This window comes from Pempheris klunzingeri, chromosome 4, assembly GCF_042242105.1.
Source record: "Pempheris klunzingeri isolate RE-2024b chromosome 4, fPemKlu1.hap1, whole genome shotgun sequence".
In the NCBI taxonomy this organism is placed as follows: Eukaryota; Metazoa; Chordata; class Actinopteri; order Acropomatiformes; family Pempheridae; genus Pempheris; species Pempheris klunzingeri.
Genome location: NC_092015.1, coordinates 27953369 through 27977609, shown reverse-complemented (window position 1 = coordinate 27977609; position 24241 = coordinate 27953369). Strand labels below are relative to the sequence as shown.

The 24241-nt window shown below is 43.0% G+C and overlaps 1 protein-coding gene across 1 annotated transcript in view; it reads left to right on the top strand.

Annotated features, from left to right (window-relative positions):
* LOC139199910 (alpha-2-macroglobulin) overlaps nucleotides 1-22678 on the top strand; it is a 28358-nt gene extending 5680 nt beyond the window's left edge. Inside the window, exons 6-36 of the mRNA XM_070829112.1 lie at nucleotides 622-790; nucleotides 887-971; nucleotides 1118-1238; nucleotides 1349-1463; nucleotides 1548-1657; nucleotides 2314-2469; nucleotides 2616-2852; nucleotides 2953-3016; nucleotides 4924-5069; nucleotides 6372-6521; nucleotides 6606-6809; nucleotides 7124-7214; nucleotides 7525-7669; nucleotides 9552-9777; nucleotides 9992-10118; nucleotides 12322-12443; nucleotides 13329-13380; nucleotides 14022-14105; nucleotides 14200-14376; nucleotides 14799-14880; nucleotides 16615-16771; nucleotides 17873-17947; nucleotides 18315-18480; nucleotides 19144-19340; nucleotides 19431-19646; nucleotides 20040-20158; nucleotides 20844-20934; nucleotides 21029-21097; nucleotides 21402-21507; nucleotides 21645-21686; nucleotides 21983-22678. Of these exons, the coding sequence (XP_070685213.1) occupies nucleotides 622-790; nucleotides 887-971; nucleotides 1118-1238; nucleotides 1349-1463; nucleotides 1548-1657; nucleotides 2314-2469; nucleotides 2616-2852; nucleotides 2953-3016; nucleotides 4924-5069; nucleotides 6372-6521; nucleotides 6606-6809; nucleotides 7124-7214; nucleotides 7525-7669; nucleotides 9552-9777; nucleotides 9992-10118; nucleotides 12322-12443; nucleotides 13329-13380; nucleotides 14022-14105; nucleotides 14200-14376; nucleotides 14799-14880; nucleotides 16615-16771; nucleotides 17873-17947; nucleotides 18315-18480; nucleotides 19144-19340; nucleotides 19431-19646; nucleotides 20040-20158; nucleotides 20844-20934; nucleotides 21029-21097; nucleotides 21402-21507; nucleotides 21645-21686; nucleotides 21983-22005 (3924 nt within the window). The 3' untranslated portion in view covers nucleotides 22006-22678. The remainder of the gene's footprint in view (nucleotides 1-621; nucleotides 791-886; nucleotides 972-1117; nucleotides 1239-1348; nucleotides 1464-1547; nucleotides 1658-2313; nucleotides 2470-2615; nucleotides 2853-2952; nucleotides 3017-4923; nucleotides 5070-6371; nucleotides 6522-6605; nucleotides 6810-7123; nucleotides 7215-7524; nucleotides 7670-9551; nucleotides 9778-9991; nucleotides 10119-12321; nucleotides 12444-13328; nucleotides 13381-14021; nucleotides 14106-14199; nucleotides 14377-14798; nucleotides 14881-16614; nucleotides 16772-17872; nucleotides 17948-18314; nucleotides 18481-19143; nucleotides 19341-19430; nucleotides 19647-20039; nucleotides 20159-20843; nucleotides 20935-21028; nucleotides 21098-21401; nucleotides 21508-21644; nucleotides 21687-21982) is intronic.
* Nucleotides 22679-24241: the final 1563 nt, after the last annotated feature.

Here is a 24241-nt window from a genome sequence, read left to right as displayed (position 1 = left end):
CGTGGCACCTATCCTGCCAAATGCTTAAGATTCCAGTGACTGACCGAAAGAAACACGTCACATTACAGAAGCTGAAGACGCTCTGAGTGTAACAGAATATGTGGGAGGCGTATCATCTGAAGGGGGGAGGTGATGAAATCATTCAGGGATCTGATTGGATCGCTCAAACGTAGAGCATGGATCACAGTGATACACAGCTGTAGTAACTGTGTGCCCACACCTCCCTCACAGGCATGGTTAGGTGACGAGCCAAAAACATTTGTGCCAAACAAAGATGTCCAACCCAAAACATCTCTACATGAGCCAACGGTGACATATGACGAGAGGAGTCAGCTAGCTAGATAAATGAACGCGCACACCACCCAGTATTGAAACTTGAAAAATATCTTTTACTTATATACGAAAAAATACATGCATTTGGCAGGATTGTCAGGATTTAAAGCCCGAATGGATACAAACACACAGGAAATCTAGATTTGTTAACTGGTAGATTGTGGTTGTACCAAAGCGGCACATGGATGAGACTCATTTTCAGCAGGATTATGTCATTGTACTACAAATAAAAATATATATCTTCATGATAATCTGAGTTGCAATGAACATGCATCTGCCTCTGTGTAGGAGCCCAATTCAAACCGCATTGCCCAGTGGTTGGATAAGGCCCCTGTTGGCGGCATCCTTGACCTTTCCCACCCCATGATTCCTGAGTCGGTCCAAGGGACCTACACAATCACCGCCACGACGGACAAAGGAGAGCAAATAACCCACAACTTTGACATTAAGGAATACGGTGTGCTGCAGCTCACATTTACCAAAACAGTGATGTTTGATTTATGTACATTTTCAGCTGTAGGATTATTGATTCTGTCTCCTTTTTTTGTTTTAGTTTTGCCAAAGTATGAGGTGAAGATTCACCTACCCAGTGTGATCACCATCCTGGACCAGGAGGCAGCGCTACAGATATGTGGAAAGTGAGTGTGATAGACGTTTGTATGAAACAATATAAAACTGTAATACTGCAGATACTACAGGACAGAAACCAAGTCAAGTCAAAACCATCTAAAATCAGGATCAGTTTTTGAAAAGAATCATCTCTGTGTCATTGTGCTTCCTCCAGATACACCTATGGGAAACCAGTTGTTGGCTCAGTCAAGGCCGAGTTCTGTAGAAATGCCATCCGGTTTTACTGGTACTCCAGTAGCCAACAAAGTGACCTCTGCAAGACCTATGAACTGACTGTGAGTTTTCCCAAATTCAAAAAATGTGACTTGTTATAATCGCGAGTCTGTTTTACTAATTATATTAATTTGTTTTAAGTTTGAAATTGACTTTCGTTATTTCCTTCTAGACGGATAGAAGTGGTTGTGTTACACAAAGCGTGAACCTGACAGAGTTCTCCCTCACCAAGAGCATGTACGATGACAGCTTTTATGTCAACGCTGAAATGGAGGAGTACGGCACTGGTAGGTTGGCTGAATACCAGACACTGTTCATTAATCTGGACCAGTTCCTCATGAGCTGCCATCTGTATGTCTACTACTATCCAGGGGTCACTCTTAAAGGCACTGGGCAGACCGGCTTCAGCAGCCACATCAGGACCGTCACCTTTGAGGATGCACCTGCAGCCTACAAGCCTGGCATCTTGTTTGAGGGAAAGGTAAACTGTGTCATTAGAGCTATAGCCTGCTGTCAGCTCAGCACGCACACGCATATTTCTTTTTATCCACACCAGTTTTGTGCCTCTACTGGTCGCTCTGGCAGGCATCCTTGGTTTTTAGTCGAATCTCGACAACCGTAGGATGAATTGCATGACATTTGGTACAGATGGACATAAAGAGATAAACTCCTGACGACTTTAGTAATTCGCTGACTTCCATGACAAATATCGCACCATGCACTGGATGGATTGGCACAAAATGTTGTACAGATGTTTGTAGTGTCCAGATGATGAATCCCTCTGACTTTGCCTGTGCTGCCAAAGCCACAAATGTGCGTCTCAACAGCAGTTGGACGGATTGACGTGCTTCATGCGTCACCATCATGTTTTTAAAAGGGTGCTCTTCGGATCAGGGGCTAGTTTCTGAAAATCTTTTAACATCCTTAGATGTTACATGAGCCTCCTTGATAACGTCAGAAATACTATACTAAGAGCCTCAGTTTTAATTATTTAAACTTAGTTGCTGAGACATCTGTTTTATCTGTAGCATGTTTAGGAGGCAAAAGTAGTAGGTTGGGGAATGATGAACTTTTAGTCTTGAAAAACATGTTCAAATTCTGTGGTGGGTTAGCTTCTGCTTTCTGACTCATTTTCAGGTCAAAGTGATCGGTCCAGACAACAAACCTGTCGCCAACGAGGCAGTGTACCTGTTTGCTGGTGACTCACAGAACTTGACGCTCACTACAGACATGAAAGGGGTGGCTTCATTTTCTTTGGACACCACCCTCTGGAAGGACTCTGTAAATCTAAAGGTTGGCCTTTTTTTATTATATTATATTCACATTATATTTATTGTTATACAATCAGAAACTCAGACGTAAATTCTTGTTGATTATGAATCTATTTTTTGAGAATTGGTTTAACTTGTCAACATTGACCTACGGCTGTATGCCAACAGGCGAGGTCTAGCGAGACGGAGGAGACTGAGCCCTATGTGCCTAATGTGCGTAGGCCAGAGTACAGGTCGGCGCATCACCACGTCGCAGTATTTTACTCCAAGAGCAGTAGCTTTTTGAAGCTCATGCAGGTCAACGAGAAGATGTCCTGTGACAAAGATGCAACTGTGCGTGCTCAGTACATCATCCAGGGGGAGGAGCTAAAGAAGGGACAGGAGGTCCTCGACTTCTATTACCTGGTAAGACTCATGTGATGAGCTACGGTCTGTATTTTGACTGTTACTACTGAACCTAAAACCAGTGGTTAAATGTCTCTGCCTGTGTTATGTTTCTCTGTAGGTGATTTCCAGAGGTGGAATTGTGCAACACGGTCGGGTCCCAGTGACTGTTCAAGCAGGAACTGGTAAAAAAACTAATTGTACTTAAACCAAGAGACTCATCTTCTCAATCTGTATTTCAGTTCATCCAATGAAAAGAGCATTCTCTTCGAGCACATCACTGAAACCCATTACACCAGACAGGAGGCACAAGTGTCCTAAACTAACCCCACAATATATCAGTTCTCAGTGGAGCAGTAGTCTGGCTGTTCACAGCAGAAGGACATTTCTCCCATTTGGTCAACAAGCAGTTCTGCTCCTCTGCTGTTTCAAACGACTGACTTGTTGTTATATATATTTATTTATTTATTAGAAGTCAACCAGGGGTAACTTGTTTTCATCAAGGAAACAATCACTGGTAGCAGTTGTAAAATAAGATTTGGTTTAGAATAATTCAAACGTATACATATTTATTCTGAAATATTGATTATAATTTCATTTGGCTTGTGTTTTCAGTGTAATCATTCCATAAGATGGTGCCATACCAACATGCTTTGACAGTGAGATCACTATTTTGAATTTTCCCTTCACCTAAAAAACTTTGTGGCACAATAAAAACTACGCAGGCTGCAGATAACTTCCATGCAAAATAACTTTAGTGTGAAATTTTCCACACATGAACATTTTAACAATACAGAAAAAATATGAAAATAAGAATATATATAGATATATATATTAAAAAATATAAATAAAAGTAGAATAAAAATTAAGACATGATACAAATGTGAATGCATAATTGTACCAAACTACCTGGTGTGTGTTCACCTGAACTACTTTACAAACAGGAACTCCTCGACTGGAATCCACATCAGAACAATGGAAACAATAACAAATAACTTTTCTTCAGTCGTTAATATCTCCTGTAAATCTCTTCAGTCCGGTCGGGCGGCGCTCACTAATATCTCCTCCCCTAATGCTGCGCATCTGTAGCTGCGTTCACATGAATGCAGCGTGCTGTGGACGACTCAAACTCCATGTCATTAGTCGTTCAGGTGAAGGCAGTGTGGACAGCTCAGACTCGTGGGGCACACAGGTGACACATAAACGCAGCACAGGCAATTTGCATATAAGAACGGCTCGTGACTGTGAATCGGTTCTCATCGTTCACTTAAAAGAGCCGTTCAAAAGACTCGACTCGTTCGCGAACGTCACATCTCTAGTGTTTGCCCTCTGAACAGATCTTAAAATTTAACCGTGTGGGCAGAAAAATCGGTAATTGAAACTCCAAGAGAACAGCGAGGGCGGGGGGGGGGCAGGGAAATCAAAAGGGTTGGCAAGCATAGGATGCATATTTTATCACTTATCAGAATGGGATCATTTATATCATAGATCATTTATAACGCTCGTATTGGCGAGCAGGGAAAATAGATCAGATGCTGAAATCATCGCTGCAGATGGCAAGCAGGCCGCAGCGCTTTCTTTCGAAAGGCAGTAAGGGGGGAGTGCCTCAGGGCGCTTCTGCCTCCTGTCTGAGCCCATGCTTACTCTGGCTGACATGCACCTTCATTACCGAGAGCACGGCCGTTATAGTTTAAGTTGTCAATCTCAAATTTACCAGCCCACGGAATCCACAGGGGGGAAAATAGTCCCCGATAAATATATAATTTCCTCCTGTGATGCCGTTTTAGGAAATTACCAATCCTTTTTAACAACAGTAACACATGTACATTTCTGACTGTTTTTCTTTAATGTGGAGGCGCTGGGTCACATGACTTGTATAGCTCATAGAGATGAGCACATTGGGAATCATCGCCTGAAGTGCGGGTTCCTTCAGCTCTGGAGCGTTTTGCCCATGTGCAGTAAATATCATTGTTTGAATGAACGGCAAATATCTGTTTTGATAATAACAAAATGATAAAGAATGTATTTTGTCTTGCATATATTTTATGGTATGTACGGTCACGTGTCCTCGTCTGTGTGCTTCATCCCACAGTCAACAAAGGAGAGGTGTCCGTATCGCTCCGTCAGGTCACAAACCTGGCACCATTCGCCCAAGTGGTAGTGTACACTGTGATGGCCAGTGGAGAGACGGTGGCTGATAGCCAGGACTTCCCCGTTCAGCTCTGCCTCAATAACAAGGTACCTCCTAATTATACATTAGGACTTTCTGTAACACACAGTACTGTGCAAAAGTTTTAGGCAGGTGTGAAGAAATGCTGCGAAGTAAGAATGCTTTCAAAAATATACAATTTGACACATTTGGCCACACCATCACCTCCAGGACTCCTTTTTCTTCTGTACACTGAAGATAGTTCCTGATGTCATTGGCTGTGTGTTGGGGCTCGTTGTCCTGCTGTAGAATAATCAGATGCTTCCCTGATGGTATTGCATGCTGGGTAAGCACTGAGGACACCAGTAATTCTGACCAAACTCCAACTCCATTGGCAGAAATGCAGCCCCAAACTTGCAAGGAACCTCTGCCAGGCGTCACTGTTGCCTGCAGACACTCATTATTGTTCTGCTCTCCAGCTCCAGCGGTGAACAAACTGCCTTCTGCTACAGCCAAACATTTCAGATTTTGACTCATCAGTCCAGAGCTCCTGCTGCCACCCCAGTTCCTGTGTATTTGTGCATAGTGGAGTCGCTTGGCCATGTTTCTGTGTCAGAGGTTTGGCTTTTTGGCCGCAGTTCTTCCATGAAGACCACTTCTGGCCAGACTTCTCCATACAGTAGATGGGTGTACCTGGTTCCCACTGGTTTCTGCTAGTGCTGAGCTGATGACACTGCTGGACATCTTCAGATTTCAAAGGGAAGTAAACACATGCATACGTCAAAGAACCTTGGCCGACCACTGCGTCTACGGTCCTCAGCGGCGCCTGTTTCTTTGTGCTTCTTCTGAAGAGCTCAAACAGCACATCTTGAAACCTCAGTCTGCTTTGAAATCTTTGCCTGGGAGAGACCATGTTAATGCAGAATAACCACCTCGTGTCTTGTTGCTGTGCTCAGTCTGAACATGATGACCTGTGACATGAAACTGTCTTCCACAGCCTCACCTTGGTAGGTGAGGGTAGTTTGGCTGTTCCTCACCCAGTTTTAAGCCTCCTACAGCTGTTTCTGTTTCAGTCAATGACTGTGTTTCAACCTAAAGCGTGATCACACCAAATATTGATTTGATTTAGATTTTTCTTGTGTACACTCACTTTGCATTTTGTAAAAATTTAATTCAATATTTCTTAAAGCATTCTTACTTTACAGCATTTCTTCACACCTGCCTATGACTTTTGCACAGTACTGTGTGTCTACAATAAATGAGTTCCACTCTTCAAAGCACATTTGATATATAAAAACACATGAGGACGTATGCATTCGCATTATTTTAAGTGTAGTACGTGTGATCTGACATCTTCTAATGACTCTCACCCCTGGTGTCTTCCTGTGCAGGTATCTCTGAAGTTCTCCTCTCTCCAGGAGCTTCCAGCAGAGAAGACCACGCTCCGTCTCCAGGCTCACCCAGGCTCCATGTGCTCCGTCAGAGCCATCGACCAGAGCGTCCTGCTGCTGCAGTCAGAGCAAGAAATCACTGTCGACTATGTACGACACCGATCCTCAGTTTTAGTGTGACACATGTTTATTTACAGAATATAACACTTAACCTATACTGATGTGTGTGTGCAGGTGTACAGCCAGCTGCCTTTGCAGAAGCTATCAGGATACACCTATGAGGTTGAAGACTTTGAGCCCTATCCCTGCTTCGCTGTGCCAATGCTAGAGCCTGCACCTGAAGTCCAACCAGTGAACGTGGAGCAAGTCCCTCGAGGAAAGCGCTCGGTCTACTTTGGACAGCTCAACCAGAAGAATGATGTCTACAGCATCTTCAAAGTAGAATATTGGTCATTTTGATTGGCTATTAAAGAATAGACTAGAGGAGATGACGTTGATCATATGAGTTGTACATTTTTAAGCAAATCAAATCTATTTTATCATATTCTATATCCGTCTGTCTGCATGTCTGTCTGTCTTTTTCTCTCTCTCACTCTGTCTTTATCTGTGGGTAATTTGATCATCATGTAAAATGGTGTATTTAAGATGCACAGATGTCCTTTGTTTAATTTTGTGTTGTCGTCAGTAGTGACCAAATAATTTAGGGTACATGGTTTTATCATCTCTCTCTCTCTCTCTGTCTCCCTTTCTAGGAAATTGGAGTCAAAATTGTGACCAACTCCGATGTGAAAAAACCTTATAACTGCCATGATAGGAACTATGAGTTATATTACTATGATGCTGGTATGTTTCATGGTTTGCTACTGATATTGTCCATTGACTCCACTGTCCATTGATACTGACCCCACAACTAGACCTACTTTTGTACTGTAACCTTTAAGTAGAGGACTACATGGTGGCTCTTGAAATGGATGGCGATTCTTCATCTGTAATATCAAAGGATGCTCTCGATGTCCAAGCGAGCGATGGAGCTGGAAAGAACAAGGAGACTATTAGAACATACTTCCCTGAGACCTGGATCTGGGAGCTGGTTTCTGTTGGGTAAGTAGAGAGGTTTAATTGGATTTTTTTTTTTTTATCTATGTGTTCCTAGATCTCTTAAACTCTCCGGTTCCCATGGCCTTCAACATGATGCCACAGAGCACAGGTGGTGTGATGAAAGGTAAAGAGGAGGAGAAGGAGGAGACCGTCAGGACATTCTTCCCTGAGACCTGGATCTGGGACCTGGTTACTGTGGGGTAATGATAATAAATCCTATGAAAAGGATCAACACATTCAATGTCAGAACATTTGTGTATTTTGAACACTGACTGAAGAAGAAGGGTTTTTTTTTTTTTTCTAACTAAACTAAACTACTTCTATCATTATCTGTTAAAATACTGATTTCTTTTTTTGATTGATTGATTTGATATTTTTTGGTGGGGAAAAAGCAACAGTCCAGACCAAAACAATTCAGTTTACAGTGATATTTAACAGTGTGGAACAGATTTTAGCAGCTACCCAACAAATACTTGATCAAATGATGCTGAAGTCATTTTGTTTATGAATTTATGTCTTCATATTTTTCCAACTGAGCCACTTAAAGCCAGTAAGAAGAGCCCAGAAAAATATTTTGGAACAACATGTGTATGTAGTAAATGGTGAGAGACAATGATGTTTTGATCCTGTTTGAATTGTGCCATGAATTACACACGTTTGTCAATTCAAAAGAGAATTTGCAGGTCAAGAAAGTGTCAGTTCTTGGTAAAGTTGGCTAAAGTACCATTTAGTTTGGTGTGAAACCGCTCAGTGAACCTTGAACCATCTCTCCTTGTGTCACAACTACCTGTGACTTTTATCTTTTTAAATTGACAAACATCGTGTGTGTTTTTGTGAAATAGTCACAAAATTTAGTCTATGAATCTTTTTTTTTTTCTTCTTTTTTTTTAATCTTTTTGTGTCTATATCACATCTTTCTTCCTGTCAGTTGTGTAGGACCTGGAAGCACAGAAGCTGTCTTCTTATTTCTCATTTTATATTTATTTTTAAACTATAAGCCCTACACTAGTCAACATCAACCACTAGATTTCATCCTTGTTTTCCTCTCTTTATCTTATCAGTCTCTGGCGGTCCGGAGACTCCGCTGCCGGTCAAAAACATGTACTTGATAAGTCAACAATACAACCAGTTATTGCTACAACCATCCATTTTAATTAATTTCTCCCTCCAGTCATGCTCCTCAGGATGCATCTTGTATAGTTGGTAATCCTCTGCCATCTCATACCATTGGCAACCATTGTTGGTCCACTGGTCAGTTCAGACTGAAATATCTCTACAACTATTGGATAGATTGCCATGAAATTTTGTACACACATTCATGGTTCCCAGAGGATAAATCCTACTTTATGATGATTCTCTCTCTTTTCCTTCAGTACCAACAGCAGGACAAGATTTTTGTCAAGTGTCTTGATGAGTGTTGGGTGAATTCTAATACTTTCCAATCCAGTACTTTACTTTTTCATGTTAATAGTCATAAGCCAATGACATTTTCGTCAGCAGAAGCTATACTTTGTCCATATTTATTGCTAATTAGCAAATGTTGGCATGTTAACATTGTGAACATTTTAGCTGCTTAACATCAACATGTTAGCATGCTGAGCTTAGTATTGGGTCGCGGTCACATGGTCACAGCCACAGTGCCGCCAGCATCCTAGTCAAGTTTAATGAAATGTAGTATAATTGACTTTGACTTTGGTTACTGACTTGACTCTTCCTTTAGCAACCGCAGTGAGCTTAACATTTGTGCTTTTGACTGAATATCTGGATGTTTTGCCAGGAAATACCTGCTTAACATCAGCCAGTTAGCATCGACACTGAACACGTCAGCATTTAGCTCACAATACAGCCTCCCAGACCTGCTAGTGTGGCTGAAGACTGTTAGAGGACGGATTTGGATGGCTAGGTGGTGCAGGAGTAAAGTCTCCAGCTGGTTGTACAAACTGAATCAACCGTCCATCAGTAGATGGTATCAAACCCCAAAACACAAGATGTCTCTTCATGTATTAAAATTGTCACGTAATTTCAGGCCCCATGCTACTTAGAATTGTAATCAGGTTGACTCTGGCTTGTATGTTGGTACAGAGCCAATGGGTCAGTGAACATGGAGCAGACGGTCCCTGACACCATCACTAAGTGGGCAGCTGGAGCTTTCTGCGTGTCCTCTGTGGGCTTCGGCGTGTCGCCCAACACTGGACTGACTGCCTTCCAGCCGTTCTTTGTCAGTCTCACCTTGCCGTACTCGGTCATCCGAGGGGAGGTCTTCACACTCAAAGCCACGGTCTTCAACTATCTCTCCAAATGCATTATGGTAAATATTCAAGGTCTTACAGGTGGAATTTATTCAGATGGGTTCAAAAGTATGAAATATAACGGTATGTTTCAATAATGGTCCATCTCATTTATTAGTACATTGTACTAATTAATACAAATTCACTTCTATCCCTTTGGACAAATGGTTCATGTGTTTGATATATCTGTATTTCTGAGGCAGAGTATATTCTGTCTTTGCTTCTGTCCTGCAGGTGAATGTCACACTGGCGGATTCAGACCAGTACACCTTCAGAAACTGTGATGGCTGCCAGTACAGTGTGTGTCTGTGCGGGGAGGAGAGCAGGACCTTCTCATGGATCGTAACTCCAACCGCCTTAGGTATTAATATGTAGCTTACCGGAAATGATGGTGACTCAATTCCATTCAATTTACATTTTATTACAAATCAATTTCAGCTATGAGCGTTAGTCATCTCTGATATGAAGACAATACATATACTGTTACATATTTATGTGTGTGCCTGTGGCAGGCTGGAAAGATCTTACAATGGACTTATTACCTTCTTTGGTTTTTGGTGAAAGGGATGTTATTACTGTGCCGTGATGCAGCTCTGTGTGCAGGTTGATTTTAAAACCACCAGTTGTGAAAAGTACATTTATTCTGTTAGTTTTAAAGTTCTTACACTTACAAACTATGCGCTCACTACAATTCAGAGGGGAAAAAAAGGCTTTTTGCTGTAGTTATTAACTTTATGGATCTTTATATACAAACACATCTGTCGAGTTCATAAAATGAAGCCATAACATAGATAAAACTATTATGGGAAGCAGTTTTCTTTACATACCAGCAGTGTGCCTTTTTTTCTCAGCCTTTGTTTTAACTCTGAAATGCATCGAGGTAGAGTCCTCCTGTACAATATAACCAGTGTGAAACATAGACAAAATAACACAATAGGAAGCTTAAAAAATGGTGATAAAATGTAAAAATTAAAGGATTTAGATTGCAGGAAATTACATGGCTTTTACATTCAGGCATTGCTACCTTTTACATGCAGTAGATAAAGGATCTGAATATGCTCCACAGCACTGAAAACCACACGGCATCTAGGCTGAACAAACCCTAAAATGTGTTATTTCAGACTGGGGCGGTGTTCGCACAGTGAAGGGCAGTCATGACAAAGTGTGAATTAACAATTTGTTTTTGCTCAAGTAAAAGCAGCAGTAAATGAGCAAAGCAAGAAAACGCTAATGTGTCAGAGTTAAGAAAGCAGGATACAGTTCTTCTCCAGGGCTGCTGCTGTATTGAGGACACCGGGGTCGTGTCGCCTATTTTTCTTTTTCTCCAAATTTCTGCTCCTTTTATATTATGGGGAAAAACATATAGTGGAGCAGTGGAGTGAAACAAACATGGAAAAACACCTAAAATGAGTAGAACTTTGTATGTAATTTTCAGGTCTCAAAACAATGAGAGCCTGAACTCTGTATTTGTAAAATGATGCAGACTTTTTTCCCAACAAAATGTAATAAGCTTTTTGTTGGGCTGTGGCCTAAATTTAAAGCCCCAGAAAATTTGTGATTATTTCTTTGTAACATTTGTAACAAAATGAAGGGTTAATTTGTAAAAACAAATTTTGGTTTGTAGTTCTGTGTCTTTTATAGATATATATGTTATCAGACTGGAGTGAATAGTTAAAAACACTGCTATTGTCTTTTTTTAATGTTTCATTCGTCTGAGCTCTCCTTTAGAGGCTTTTCAAACTGGCGCTAAGACAATTCAGAGGGAAATGTTTCATATACATTTTTTTTTTATGTCCAAAATAATAATTAATAATAATTAACAAACGCTAATTGAACACCATCTCAAACAGTGTCAGCCAGTCGCAGCTGTATCTACCCCCCTGTTATCACTGTCACTAATAATATAATGCAATCTTCACATCTTTCTAATTAAATCCTGTTGTTTGTTCCGTCCAATGCCAAACGTACTGTTTCAGTGACAAAGATGAGACAGAATAAGCTAATTAATCTGTATTAAGGGCACTGACAGCTGTTGCGTCTGCACTGCTGGAAGCAAAGAGAAGGCGGCTGTTGTTGCAGCGCTGCCTGGCCTGAAAGCAGAGGATTTCTATCAGCCTCCATCAGCAGAGATGGAGACGAGGCTCTGATGAATGTCAAATTGCGCTTCTCTAACTCCCCCTTAAAGGAATGCTGACAATCACTTGTACTCACAAGTCAGGTAGTATCTCTGACGAAACACTCAGAAACCTCTCCCTCGGGGGGTGATCTGTACTTGTCCTCTGTGTGAAGGATTGTGGGCTGTGAAGGAAGGAAGGGAGGGGGTGGGAGATAGAGCAGCATAATAAGGCAACAAATGGGGATTAATGAGGGCGAATAAGATAGGAAACGGGGGAGGAAGGAAAACAGAGAGAGGAGGGGTGGAGGAACGATGAGGATAATGAGTTGGATAGAAAAGCAGACGGGGAGCTGTTTTGCCTTCGTACACAAAATGTGACAGTGTTGACAGGGAGCGGTAATCAATACAGCCCTGCTTTCACAGTAACAAGGAGTATGTGTGCACACAGGTGAGGTGAATCTGAAGGTCAGCGCAGAGGCCCTGAAGACCGACATACTGTGTGGCAACGAGGTGGCCACCGTCCCCGACGTGGGCCGGATCGACACGGTGGTCCGCACCCTGCTGGTGCAGGTCAGTGACGGTCGAACACAACGAGGCATCAGAGCCGCTCGTAGACACCAGAAAAAGATCCAATCATTTTGATTTTCGTGAAATGGATAATCCAATCAGTATTTATTACATGACCACATGTTTCTTTGGTACTTTTCAAAAGCTTACAGAGCTTTTCAGTCACAAATAAAAGAATATAAATGCATACAGCCAAGTTAAATGAAAGAAGAAAGGGAAGAGCACTACTGAATAAATAGTAAATGAAAAGACAAGATACAAACAAACTGGAGTAAATAAGCATCAATATGATTCCATTCGGGATTAAAAACAAGTGATGTCGATGCACCCGTAGTGTGTATGAATGTGTGTATCACCCCTGGTACCCTGCTCTGTTCTCTTTTTTTTTTCTCTAGTAGTTTTAGTCTTTGTGTTCTGCTAATAAAAAGTTTAAAATCAAACAGCCCCATAATCGTAGGGAGAAAATGGCCACATGCTGACAAAAGAGGAATCAAAAAGAATGAATTTTACTGCAAGGTGAAGAAACATGGGGGAAAAGAGCCGTCATCAGCAGAACGTACAGGCCATGTGTGGCTGTTAGTGTTAACATCTGAAGAGCCTCCTGTTTTTGTCTGTGTGCACAAATACTGTACACCAGCCTGTTACTACCAGTTGGCTGATTTGGTTGTGGCTGGCAGTTCTTTGCCCATTTGTTCCAACTGAAGACATAAACATGGGCAGCCGGTCATTTCCTTAAACGGCCGCTCGCTGGAGTCTTTATCAAACATGAGGAGAAAACGCTGCATTGGCTGGTGACTGTTTCACCTGCAGATGAATCCACGTGTGCTGCTCCGGTTTGTGGTACTGAAGGAACATGTCACATCACTCTTTTTTGTCTCCCTCCACCAGGCTGAAGGAACGCCACAGATGGTCAGTCATAACGCCCTCCTCTGCCCTGCAGGTGAGCGTTCAGACAACCTGCGAGTCAGCGTCTGTTACCTGAAAGCCTCGGGGTTAACGGCCATAATGATCCTCTCATTCAATCACGCTAACTTTGTCATTCTGTCACGGAGACCAGGGTGGGGGTCAGAGGTCGGAGTAGTCAGTTGTTCAGTGTGAGGAATGATTGATTGTTACCGGCTACTCATTCGTGTTTGTCAGAGGTGAATCTGTGTGAAATGGGGGGGGTTGTAGTGATTAAGCACCATGTCAGAGGGATAAGTGCTGTTATTAGGCTGCCACATGAATACACCAACTCATTGGGAAGTCCCTTTGTTTGTGTTTGACTAATCATCATCACTGAAGCCTATAACCAGGAGACTGTGAGCTTAGCTTGGCATAAAGACTGGAAACCAGGGGAAACCCACCCACCCTCACCTCCAGCGTCAACACCTTACATTCAGTTTGTTGTTGTTGTTGTTTTAAGGGGGCTGTGTGCTAAGATAACCAGCCGTCAGGAGTCTGTAAAGTTAGGTCACGATCTTGTCATGTAACTCTGACATCTTGGAGAAATACGCTCACTTATTCCGTTGCAAATAGTTTCTTTAAACTCTCCTCTTCATGTGCTGTTTCTGTGTCCTCTCTGCTGCTCTGTGTATCCAGACGGGCCTGTGGAGAAGAACATCTCTCTTCTGATGCCTGAGATGTTTGTGGCTGGATCAGCCAGGGCCTCTGTCTCTGTGCTGGGTTAGTGACTCGATCTCTGTTTTTTTTAAAACTCCATCTGCGCTATGTATTTATGTTTTTACTCCGTCTCGTCTCTCTCCTGTTGCGCCCACAGGAGACCTGATGGGCCGGGCCATGAAGAACGTGGAGAAGCTCCTGGCCATGCCGTATGGCTGCGGGGAGCAGAACATGGTGCAGTTTGCTCCCAACATCTTCATCCTCAACTACCTGAAAAGCACGGCTCAGCTGACCGAGAAGATTCTGGAAAAGGCAGCGCGCTTCCTGGAGAGCGGTGAGGAGCTCTGTTGTCTGAAACGTCTGAAATGACCCATCGTGTCTTCTCCCCTAACAGTCTGGGGGTTTGAGTGGTTACTCCGTTCTGCGTGTTACCTTTAGTTGAAAGCATCCATCGGTCTTCACATGTCCCTCAGTTAGAGAAAATTATATATTTGTCTGGCAAGAGTTGCCCGTAGCCAAGTTTAAACCAGTTTAGAGGGAAAGAAATAATGATGGTGGCAGTCAGCTGAAGGAGGGGGCCAGCTGTGCTCAGACTGGCTCACCTGGCAGAAACAGGGAACCTGACTAAAGGCCGCATCGGTCAGTCAGATCAAATTTCTCATTGCTCATTCCTGAACGCCCCATTTCCACTGTTGACCACCTCGATGAAAGCTACAATAATTGTTGCAGTGATAACTTTGTGTGTGTGTGCTGCAGGATATCAGAGGGAGCTCACCTTCAAGCACAATGACGGCTCCTACAGCGCCTTCGGGAGTCACGACGAGTCCGGAAACACCTGGTCAGTAAAGCTGCCTCAGTAACACCATGAGTGGAGAATACAAACACCACAAAACGCCGTGTGTCACAGCCATCACACGTGTGTGTGTGTGTGTGTGTGTCTGCCTAGAAATCTTTACAACAAAAGAGCTGTAATCTAAATATATCATCTAAACACAACAAATCATATTAACACACACACATATGATACATAAGTATCATTTATTCTGCTAAATAGTTTTGTAAGTGAAATATAATGAAAACTGGAACACTGGAGATATTTAAACATTGGTGAAATGAGGAGGAAGCAGAGATCCACGTGCCGTCTGCTACTGGTCTTTACTGGTGTTTACTGGTGTTTACTGGTGTTTACTGGCACGCCTGTCACTGAAACCCGATGCTGTGAAAACACAAGTATCAGATCATTATGAATAATACAAGATGCTCAGGATTATATAACTCATGTTCTGTTGCAGTTTGCATCAGTGGCCAAAGAACATTTGAAAAGCTTTGCTGTTAAACTTGAATATTTTTAGCTCAAATCTCACTCTTCATTTGATGAGAGAATGAAAATGACACACGGACACACAGTGGGAGGTAGAGACACACACACACACACACACACACACACACACACAGTGTCCTTTCTGGTGTTTGGCACCAGTAAGCATCCTAATAATTTACTTTGTGGGGATCCTGCCAGAAAATATTAATGTTTGCATTTAATGGGCTTAAAGCAGAAGTGCCTCGGGGGATTTAACAAACCCTTTGCTGCTTGAAAGGGTGCTGGGCAGTTTGGCAGTGAGTGTGTGTGTGGGTGTTTGTGGTTGGGAGCAACCAGAGCTTTCAAGTGTTCAAATACATCACATTTCCAACAGGAGATCGGATGTAATTTCCCAAATCACTTAAAATGGAACGAGGACTTCCCACAAAAATATTGTTTAGTGCCACTTGAAACAAGAAGTAGTATATTTGTTTATCATGATGGGAATTTCAGTGATGACCCCACAGACATTTCAGCACCGTACAGAGCTCTGTAGCCTCCTTTACCTCTTTGGTTGAGGTTTCAGGCCCTCTGGCAGCCACGTTTAGCAAAAATGCTCGATAAATCCACTGTTCACTACCAGCTCAGCGTTTAGCAGCTACAGAGCAAGATACGTCCCCCGGGAGTTGGTGGAGACCAAAACATAGCTAAAAGAGAGAGTGGGTTTGTACTGGGTTCATCAGTGAGCAGGAAACATGAGTTGAGACGGTTGCTAATATTACTCTCTGTCTACTGAGTGTGTGAATAAGCAATTGTTTGACATATCCGTCAATACTGGGTTGTGTGTACAGCATGTTTTGCTGCCCCCAGGTGGCCAAAAATATCGTAATTACCACAGTAATAATGACAATAGTATCCAAGTGTTTAGCAGGGTTGATGACAGCGTTATGTAGTGTGTCTGTAACTGCTGGGAAGCCTCAGGTGTGGGTCATGTTGTGGTGTGAATGCATGATGCAGACGTGTGACACGTGGACATGTGACTTTACTGCTTTCCTGTCGGCTCCAGCTGTTTTCGGCTCTGCTGTGTTAATGGTGCAGGACTCATGCGCAGCTCCGAAGAATATGATTGTTTTGTTGTGGAGGCTGTTATGTAATTGTCCTGAAGCTGGGTTCATGTTGGGGTTACCAACACAGGCACACGTTGTTAGTTTTGTTTTCTGTGTGTGTGTGTGTGTGTGTGTGTGTGTGTGTGCACTGTATGTGACCCTCTAGGCTGACCGCTTTTGTGATGAAGTCCTTTGGCGGGGCGAGGCCATACATCTTTGTGAATCCCAGACACATTGAAGATGCCAGGATGTGGCTGTCCAGACTCCAGCGGCCTGATGGCTGCATCAGATCAGTGGGGAAACTCTTCCACAACGGCATGAAGGTAATGACATCAGTTTAAACGTGGACACTTTATCAATAAATCTTTATTTATACAATTCATAAGAAATGTTACCTCAAGACACTTTCCATAAAGTGCAATTCAAAATAAAGGATTCATTAAAGAATCCCCACATGAGCAAGGACCAGGAATGAGGTGACAATCACAGAAGCTCCCCTTTAACAGGAAGAAACCTCCGATAGAGCCCCGCTCGGGGGGGGGGGGCTTTCTGTCGGGGTAGACGGGAGCGTTTATATTCAAGTCATCTGCTTTAGGTTGTTTGAATTTTTCCTCTTTGTGTAAAGTGCCAATTGAATTCATCATTCAACATTCAGTCATTTTCTCTGAGTTGTCAAGCAACACACACACACACACACACACACACACACACACACACACTGCTAGCCAGTCCCTATCAATCTACAGCAACTACTGAAGCCAACTTACAGCAGAGAGTAATGACAAGTGTGTGTCTTTTTGTGAACAGCGCTGAACTACCGTGTTTACTGGACTATAGAGCGCATCGGAATATAAGCCGCACCCACTAAATTTTAAAAGAAAAAAATATTTTTACATATATTAGCTGCACCAGACTATAAGCCGCAGATATATACGTTGTGAAATGAGATATTTACACAGAAAGAGTCTGTCAATGTTTATTTACATACCTTAATTGTGTCCAAACGGTGCCTGTGACACGGCAGTAAAACGGCTGATCGAACAAAACAGAAAAGTCATTAATGTTTTTATTCATCCTCCTCCTGTGCACTGAAACCGTCAAAAATCTATAGATTAGCCGCATCGCTGTATAAGCGTGGGAAAAAAGTAGCGGCTTATAGTCCAGTAAATACGGTACATGTGTGCATGTGTCATGTAGGTGGGGCAGAGGGGGGGGGGGTTTACCTGCCACACACACTCTGTCTTTGTAGCCAGGTGTGATATGTTAAGTCTGCTATATTAACTGAGTCACTCAGTACACTCGTGTGATGTTCTTCGGCTGGGAGCTCCATCACAGAAAGATGTATATGAAGCACGTTCCATAGATGTGTTGTGTTGTGTTGTGTTGTGTTGTTGTTGAGTGTAACCAGCTAAATGACCCCACAGGGAGGAGTGAGTGACGATGTGTCCCTGACAGCCTACATCACCGCTGCACTGCTGGAGCAGGACACCAGCGTCGCGGTGAGCTCCAAATTAACACCATTCACTGATTTCTCAGTAACCACACAGTCGCCCGTGAGAGCTGTTTGAAGGAAAACGGTATCTGGCTACATTTAAAGAGCGCTTTCATCAGGTCTTTGTTACTTGTTGACCTCTGCCAACCCTGTGATCAGTGGATGACCTGCTCTACCTCCGGAGCCACAGCCGCAGCATTAACACTAAACGCACCCTAAGCAACATTAAGCCTGTGTAGTCACTTGGTATCTCTCACTGCTGCCTGACAGAGAAGTCAGCACGTGTCCCTTATTGTCTCTTCAGCTTTAGTCGTCAGTTGTTCTGCGTATTCTCCCGAGCATTGCCTCACCTGTATTTTTCCGTGGTGCGACAGGACCCCATGGTACGCAGCTGCCTGGCCTGTCTAAAGAAAGCGGTGGCTGGCAAGCTGGACAACCTGTACACCACGGCCCTGCTGTCCTACACCTTCACTCTGGCTGGAGACGAGGAGATGAGGAGCAAACTCATCACGTACCTGCACCACAAGTCCAGCACACAGGGTGAGACGGTGACAAGAGCTGTTTCAGTCTTGATACAGTGCACAGAGAGAACTCACATTTACAACATCAAATAGGTTAAATACTGAAACAGATGAAGTGCTGAGAGAAGTGGCAGGTTCAGTTCAAATGTAAGTGGTGAATAAAGCTGAAGTGTCAATTTAGGATGTTGACATTCAAGCAGTGAAAGAGTGAACGGAGTGGAAGTGCAGGTGAATAATTGCGCTGTAAGTTTCAGTTGAAGTGGACGTCCTGAAAGAAATGAATGCAGTTTGACTCCGTGTGAAGTGGTTGACATTTTAGTTGAAGTGGGCGTGTACTGTCAGCTGGTGTGTAAGCTGTGACAGCAGATCCAGCTGAACACACTGACTGACAGCGGAACTCTAAGACCTGAAAGTAGCTCAAGCATACGTTGACGTGTAGTGAGTGAAAGCAGTTGAAGTGTCATATAAAGGTTATCTTAATTAGCGCCTGTTGTTTCTTTTTATGCAATGATTTTCCTTTTTTATTAATTTATTTATAAATTGAAAATCTTCTCTCTCGACATGTTTTGGGAACCTGGGAACGATGTCGGACTGAACTCTCAGCAGTCGTATCTTACAGACGTTGTTTTTAGGCCAAGGTGCAGAGTTGGTCAGTGCTAACCTCCTGATGCTTGACTGGCAGGTGGCACCCGTCACTGGGACAGAGCGGGGGCTTCTACGAAAGGCCTGGACTCTTTGGAGGTGGAGATGACCTCCTACGTGCTGCTGGCTCTGCTCTCCGGTCCGGCCCTGCCACACTTTGGTCTGGATTACTCCTCTGGCATCGTCCGCTGGCTCACTCAGCAGCAGAACCCCTACGGTGGCTTCTCTTCCACACAGGTAGGACAGCCCACACGCAGGTGGTTTGTGGGAAGCCTTTAACCCCCCCCTGCCTGTTTTAATGACACACTGAACCTCTCTGCCCCCCAGGACACTGTGGTGGCCCTCCAGGCTCTGGCTAAGTATGGCGCCGCCACCTACAGCGCGGAGGGCAACACTACGGTGACGGTGACGTCGTTAGGAGGCCTGAACAAAGAGTTCACGGTGCATCAGAGAAACAGGCTGCTGTACCAGGAGGAGAAGCTGAGCGAGGTCCCTGGAGAGTACACGATCAGAGCCCAGGGACAGAGCTGTGTGCTGGCACAGGTACGACGAGGAAGAGAACACCACAGCGTGTGATGCAGGAACGTGTGACTGAGCTGTCGGGGGTGAAGGAATAGAAAATGACTGCTATGGCTTAAAATACAAAAATGAAATGAAAGCAGGGAGTGGACGTGCTCCTGACACTTGAAGTCCCAGTGTTTCATTTGGAATTCACCAACAGAACAATGAACACACACATTTCAGCAAAGTGGCCCTTTGATTGAAACGATTTCTTCAAACTTTTTCTTGTTCTGTCTGGTGATCTAAATGGAGCCAATGTAGGTCAGGGGTGTGTGTGTGTGTGTGTGTGTGTGTGTGCGTGTGTGTGTGTGTGTGTGTGTGTGCGTGTGTGTGTGTGTGTCAGACAGAAGATGACTTGACTCTGTCTCTCCACAGATCTCCATGCATTACAACGTCCCCCCTCCCCCTGACTTCTCTGCCTTCAACATCTCCACCAACACTATGGCCAAGTGCAACACCAGCAGGCCTCAGCTTATCCTCTTTGTGCACGTCAGGTACTGTGTGTGTGTGTGTGTGTGTGTGTGTGTGTGTGTGTATTGTTCTTGTGATCATTTAGAGGTGAATAAGGAGTATTATTGACGGTGGCATCAGCAAACTGTCATGAAATATAGAGTAGCTGTTTTTTTAATTAGGAAAGAATAAGACACAGAAGCCTGGTTGAAATAAGGATGACCTCCATATGAACCAGCCAGCACAGGGACCTTTGTTAGTGTCACAGCTGTACCAGCCACAGCTCATGATCACAGACTTCATGGTTGTTATTTTGCTTCTAATTTTTGTTTTTAAATCATGAAGTTGCACAATGACATAATGAATGATTTTGTAGCTTCATTGCACCCTGAGGTCAGAGGTCTGCTTTTATTCATATGTGGTTTCGGTATTTAAGATACTTGGTATTTAAAATTCTCTTCATCGTGCTGCTACTACCGATGACGACGAAGCTTATTGATGAAGCACATTTATTAACAAATCCACATTACCAAGTAACACTGTCAAGTCCTAAAATCAACAAGTTTAAAAGAAAACGGATAAAACTGGCGTAAAGGACGGCTCTCTGATAAGTGTGTCACAGGGACAACCTGCTGAGGGAATCAGGTCATCTCCTTAAACATTATGTGTGTGTGTGTGTGTGTGTGTGTGTGTGTGTGTGTGTGTGTGTGTGTGTGTGTGTGTGTGCAGGTACCAGGGCAGGAGAGAGGAGACCAACATGGTCATCATCAACATCAAACTGCTGTCTGGTTACATTTTGGATAGGAGCTCCCTGAAGCTGGTCAGTTGGTCTGCAGCCGCACACGTCCAATGACAGAATCTAATAGTGTGTTGTTGATGTTGGAGCGTTCTGACGCTGCTCTGTGCCTCCGTAGCTGAAGAGCGACCGCTCGGTGAAGCGCGTGGACGTGGAGGAAGGATTCATCAACATCTACTTAGACGGGGTAGGAAGCAGCAACGGGTGTGATGACATAATAACGACCAGCTCATGTTATCGTTAGGGCGTGCACTATTTATATATATACTATATATACTCGTGCTTTATTCTCAGAAACATGATGCAGCTCATGATCTGAGTATTATTATTATTATTATTATTATTATTATTATCATGTGTATAATCAGTGTGTCCACATGGCTCAGTCAGACACATGAGAAGGAGCGCGTGGTGGGAAGATTTAATGACTTTAGGATATCTGAGCTTCGTTGGACAGAAGGCCATCAGCAGCCTGTTGTTTGTGTTTGCAGCTGAGGAAGGAGGAGACAAAGATCTACAGTGTGACGATAGAGGAGGATCAGCCTGTCAGGAACCTGAAACCAGCTGTGGTCAAAGTCTATGATTACTACCAAACCAGTAAGAGCTTCACCGCCATTCTTTCTTTCCCTCCTAATGTGTGTGTGTGTGTGTGTGTGTGTGTGAGAATGACTTTTGACTTCCTCTCCTTATTTTGAGCTGCTGTGTCTGATGTGTGTTTTTGCTGCTATTTCCAGGTGATGAGGCAGTCACTGACTACACCTCCCCCTGTGCAGAGAGTAAGTCACATTTTTAAAGTGGTGATGACATGAAAAATGTCTTTAACCCTTTTTAGATCACATCCCCGGTCACATTATGCACCAATATAAAAGTGATAAAACACTGTTTTATAAGGAAAAAGGGTTTATACTTGCTAAAAACACTCCCATTTCCTCTGAAGTTTTTAGTAAATGTCACGAGCCAGCTGATGCATCATTTAGAATTTGAAGAGAAACAACATTCACGTTTTGCATTTACATTAAAGTGCTGAAACTGTTGGTTTACTGGAGAATAAGTGAGTGTGCTTCCTTTCCAGGTGACACCATCAACGAGCTGTGAAATCCTGCAAAAACGTATTTCATTTGGAAGAATCACCGTCAGAAAGCGACTCATAGATGTTTATTTTTTTCCTTTTTGTTTTTTTTTTTACTCCTTTTTAAACATTTTTAGCTGTGTTTCACTGAGTGAATTCCACTTTTTGTGTAGTTTTAGGAACAAATTTTTACCTTTTTTTTGTAGCTCTTGATTGTTTTTGTTCTACTTGCTGTCCCATGGTAGGCTAGTCCTCATCCAATTATGACTGTTAGTAATGAACCAATAATCAGTCAGCATGAGCGTCCACAGTAGTCACTGCTGTCTCTCTCAACACTGGAACCTTCTCATTATAACCCGCTGAGTTCAAGAAAAGCAGCCGATTTTCTGTAACAGTTCTGTTTTTAATAGATTTGACAAAATCCATATTATTCATACGTGAAAGTAACGCATGAGACATACAGGGTACCAATAACACAGTATGGTCCGAGTATTGATGTGAGTGTGTGTGTGTGTGTGTGTGTGTGTGTGTGTGAAACAGGATCTACTTTCTAGAAAAACAAAAGTACAGTCTCATGAGTGCTAGGTGAGTTATTTTCTGTGTGTGTGTGTGTGTGTGTTCTGCTGTACCAGTAAAAAAAAAGGTAGATTGATACATCACTACCATACAATTTGAAATGTAACTGACAATAAAATTTCTAAAATGACAAAAATAAGTAAAAATTGTACTTCTTTCCATACAATACTGTTTCATTTCAATAGTAAGATTATTTTTTCATTCAGGCATCCTCTTTACAGTATATATAGTTTCCTTTCTTTTCAACATAGATAACAGTAATGTAGATACCACCTACTATCAACAGACATGATTTAACAGCCTTGCCAGTGTTGAATAGTTTAGTTAGCACATGTTCAATGTGCAGGGAAAGTAAAGGCAAGGGGGGACAGAATATATTAAGGTCTTTTCACTAGTCTTCTCCTGTTTAGAAGTAAACGTGTCACTATCTCAGGCACCACAACCATAAATTATCATTACTGTACCGACACATGAAACTAAACAACAGTTCCACATGTTCCAAAAAAAAAATCACAGCCTAGCTTGTCCTAGAAAATAGCGTCAGTTAACTACAAACAGTCGTGTTCACAGCCGATCAATAGATTCACAATGCGATGATGACACTGAACAAACACGCCAGGTGAGCCCGCTCAGTTACGGTCTGTTAAAGCTGAAAATACCAGATTTCGTTATTCATCCTCATGCATGCAGGCCTCCGCTCACAGTGGGGAATCAAAGCAGGGACGAGTCGGTGACTTTATCACTGATGATGGAATTCGGTAATGAGGTATTAAATTATAAGCTGAATGAACAGATTTTTTTTTATACATAATGGTAAACAGCAACAATTACCACTAAAATAATGTCTTTATTGATTCTATGACTACATTTTAAGAGGGTATCTCATAACCCCATTTTTCCCCCCTTTCTATCGAGTGTAAGAACCAATCGTTACTGAATATTGGTGGAATGTGCCTTTAATGATAAGTGGACACATGTTAGGAGTTTAAAAGAGGAGAGTGCACTGGCTGATCCCCACTGTGCTCAGGGCCTCTGGTATCTGTCCCCTCAGTGCTGTAGAAAACCTCATGCAAACCTGTCCACAGCTCAGAAACCCAAATTAAAATGCATTCATACGATTGTAGCCTTCTAGCGAGGCTGTACCGGACTCACAGACATGGCATCGATAACAACAGATAGTCAAGGCACACATCAGAATTGCATTAGTCCGTATTTTTGATCCTGTGGTCCTGCGTGGGTGTGGTCTCTGTAGCGCCCTCTAGTGCTTTACTTTAGGCTGGCAGTGATGATGGCTGCTTCCCAGCTGTCTAGTAGCATCATCAAATTAGCTAAAGGCTACTTGGCAAATAGATGAGCTTTTTCTGTTTCTACGTGAGCACACAAAGTTATGCTGCGTGCATGCACGTCTGCACCTTGGGTCGGCAACCAGGCGGCACGATCGACACAGTGACACATGTCAAACTGAGAATGTGGCTGCTATGGTCAGACCGATTCACTGTGCAGTCTGCATGTGAGTGCTGGATATCAGTGTGCCACCAACGTGTTGAGACTCTTTAAAGGCCTGTTGAGCCTAGCTCGTTTAGCCTAGCTCGTTTAGCCTAGCTTGTTTAGCCTAGCTTAGCTCAAAGATGGGAGGCACATGGAGACCATCCCACCGAGAAGTGATGAATGAAGCACATTTCTTTA